This window comes from Coffea eugenioides, unplaced genomic scaffold, assembly GCF_003713205.1.
Source record: "Coffea eugenioides isolate CCC68of unplaced genomic scaffold, Ceug_1.0 ScVebR1_3598;HRSCAF=5059, whole genome shotgun sequence".
Taxonomy (NCBI): Eukaryota; Viridiplantae; Streptophyta; class Magnoliopsida; order Gentianales; family Rubiaceae; genus Coffea; species Coffea eugenioides.
The window spans coordinates 638396-641289 of NW_020864190.1; the positions used below are offsets into that span (position 1 = coordinate 638396).

At 38.9% G+C, this 2894-nt stretch overlaps 1 protein-coding gene across 1 annotated transcript; it reads right to left on the reverse strand.

Moving 5' to 3' along the window:
* Positions 1-676: 676 nt before the first annotated feature.
* On the reverse strand, positions 677-1662 carry LOC113758091. The gene is made up of 2 exons (XM_027301121.1): positions 1468-1662; positions 677-1351 (listed from the first exon to the last, which is right to left on the reverse strand). Exons 1-2 carry the CDS (start codon positions 1660-1662, stop codon positions 677-679), a joined length of 870 nt encoding a protein of 289 aa, XP_027156922.1.
* Between the last annotated feature and the right edge of the window lie 1232 nt (positions 1663-2894).

Genomic DNA, 2894 nt, shown 5'->3' on the forward strand with positions numbered 1-2894 from the left:
CGAACTGTATAATAATCAAATCTTCTAACTACATGATATCCAACGCATATAAACGCGAATTTTAGATAACAGAATGAAGGCATTAACTCAGTTGCAAAGTTCTTGTTCAAAATAATATTGTGAATTTACATTGGAAAGTGAAAAAACTTAATCTAAAATTAAGAAAAAATTGATAGAGAGCCGATTTTCATGGATATACAGACAATTATGTATCATCAATGTTTTACAATCACATTTTTTTAAGAAAAGAAAATCTAGCTCCACCTTCTTTTCTTAATTTTTTTTTTGAAATATTTACATATCTCATTGTAGGGGTATTTTGGAGACATTGCAATGAATTCATGACAAAATTAGTTAACTTTCCTCCCAGAATAAGAAAGATTTTGATGTTACCTAGCAAACAAGATGGGAGAAACTCGTTTTTGTAAAAACTAGATAGGAGCTTACTGTAATCTACCCTACTTTTAATTTTTGTTTTCTCTTTATTTATTACGTGTTACATCTAAGTTCTGATCATTTCAGTTTTAAAAGTTGGTTAGCAGGTAAATTGCCCCTCATATTGGCAATTATAAGTAAACTCATCTATCATTTATTGAGTTTACCTCTAATCATTGGAACTTTTTTTATTGAAATTAAAGTTGTATTAATCACGAAGATTACTGGAAATCATCCAGCACTAATTGTTTGACAAAAGTCGGAGAGATTCAAGAAGGCTGGATGTTTTAGCAAAATTTACTAAACAATGCACAACCTTATTTGCATCTCTAGGAGTCCAGACTATATCGGCAAGGTGTTGGGCAGACAAAGTGATACGGATAACCTCTAATACACTGCCCAAGTCAGAAAGGATCTCATCCGAGCTACTAATATGCTTTATAACTGAGAATGCGTCCCCCTCAAGAATGAAGCTTGGGATCATCAATATCTTAGCCAGCAAAGCCACCTCCCTTGCAGCAAGAGCCTCTGCCAACTCTGCACTACTTAGGATACGTAACTTCTTGGATAAGCCAGCAATGAACTGACCATCACAGCTGCGGACCACCACACCAATGCCAACGATTTGGTGTATTGTTGAAATAGAGGCATCGAAGTTGACTTTGAAGTGGGAAGCTAGAGGCAAAGACCAAACTGAGGAGTGCCTTGGTGACTGGATAGTTGTAGCTTGGAGATTAGCCTCTCGGAATGTTACTTGACTATTAAGAGCATAGCTCACCAAAGTTAAGGGATGCCGAGCCTTACCATTGAAGAATGCATCATTTCTGTTGCCCCAGATTTCATAACTGAGAGCAGCAAAATCTTTGTAGTCTTTAGGTGGTAAGGATTGAAGAATCTTCTTTACCCACTCGTCCACCTGAGACCGAAAACATGCATGAATTTTCTTCTCCACATAAGTGCTCATATTTGAATTGAGGCTGGACATTCAAAGAGGAGATGGGATAAATCGCCAAATGGTCCGTTGCACACTACGCATTTGACATCTATCGGAATCCTTCTTTTCTGAAGATTGTCTGGTATAGGTAAACAATTTTGACAAATATGCCAGAGAAAATGCCTCTTCTTGTTAGGGATATCAAGCAACCAGATCTTCTTCCAAACCGCATCATTACTAGAACTAGAGGACCCATGCGCCATCTGGCCCACAACAAGGATATTAGAGTCCATAATTGCATGATAGGTACTTCGAACTGAAAATTTGCCATTCTTTGTATAGTGCCAAATCCATCTATCTCTTATCAAGTTTTTGGAAAGAGGTAGGTTCTTGATCAAAGAAGCCTTCTCTTCCCAAAATATTTCATCGATAGAGGGCACGTTCCAGCTGTGAAGATCTTGATGGATAAGATCTGTAACACAGGCTTGATCATCCAACACTCGAGACGAAGAGTAGATATGAAAAGATCTTGGTCGGGCAGCCAGCGATCATGCCAGATATGAATGGAGCAACCTGAACTAACTCGTAGTCTACAAGCAATGTTTAAAGATTTACGACCTTCAAGAATTGCTCTCCATGTGAACGAAGGACGATGTCCCAATCTTGCTTGGAGAAAATCAATCTTGGGGAAATATTTGGCTTTGAGTACACGATGAAGAAGGGATGTAGGCATAGTAAGGATCCTCCAGGCTTGTTTCCCCAACATAGCATAGTTGAAAGCTTTCAAATTCCGGAAGCCTAATCCACCTTGATTATTAGGGATGCATAATTTAGTCCAGCTGATCTAGTGTGTATTGTGTGCTTTTGACTGATCACCCCACCAAAAATTTGATGCCATGGATTGAATGTCCCTTAAGATGTTGTCGGGGAGGAGAAAACATGACATAGCATATGTAGGAATGGCTTGGATGACAGCTTTGAGTAGTACTTTCCTGCCAGCTCTAGACAAATTCTTCTCCTTCCAACCTTGTAGACGCTGCCAGACATGATCTTTAATAGCTGTGAAAATTTGAGATTTGGACTTACCAATGACCAATGGGAGTCCCAAGTACTCCTCATGCATCTCAACTATTGGTACATTTAGAAGTTGCGAAATGCCAAGTCTAACATCATGTGCTGTGTTGGGGCTGAAAGTAATTGTAGATTTATCTAGATTGACATATTGCCCTGAAGCCCTTTCATACAATTGGATGATCTACTAGAAATTGATAGCTTCCTCCAGAGAGGCTTTACCAAAGAGGACAGTATGGTTAGCAAATAGAGGGTGTGTTATTGATGGAGCTTGATTATTGATTGCAATCCCTTTCAATTTTTGCGCAATGTGAAGATTCCTCCAAGAGACAAGAAAAGGCCTCTCCACAGATAATAAATAGGTAAGCTGAGAGAGGATCACCTTGCTTGATTCCACTCTGCGGGAATATAGACCCAACTTGGGCTCCATTGAGGATGAACGAAAAAGAAACCG

What these genes read in the sequence shown, in the direction of transcription:
- LOC113758091 (XM_027301121.1), bottom strand. Translation starts at nt 1,662, where the DNA reads ATGGACTCTAATATCCTTGTTGTGGGCCAGATGGCGCATGGGTCCTCT. An exon ending in TTCCGATAGATGTCAAATGC is followed by an intron (nt 1,352 to 1,467) that starts GTAGTGTGCAAC and finishes TTTCGGTCTCAG; the next exon opens with GTGGACGAGTGGGTAAAGAA.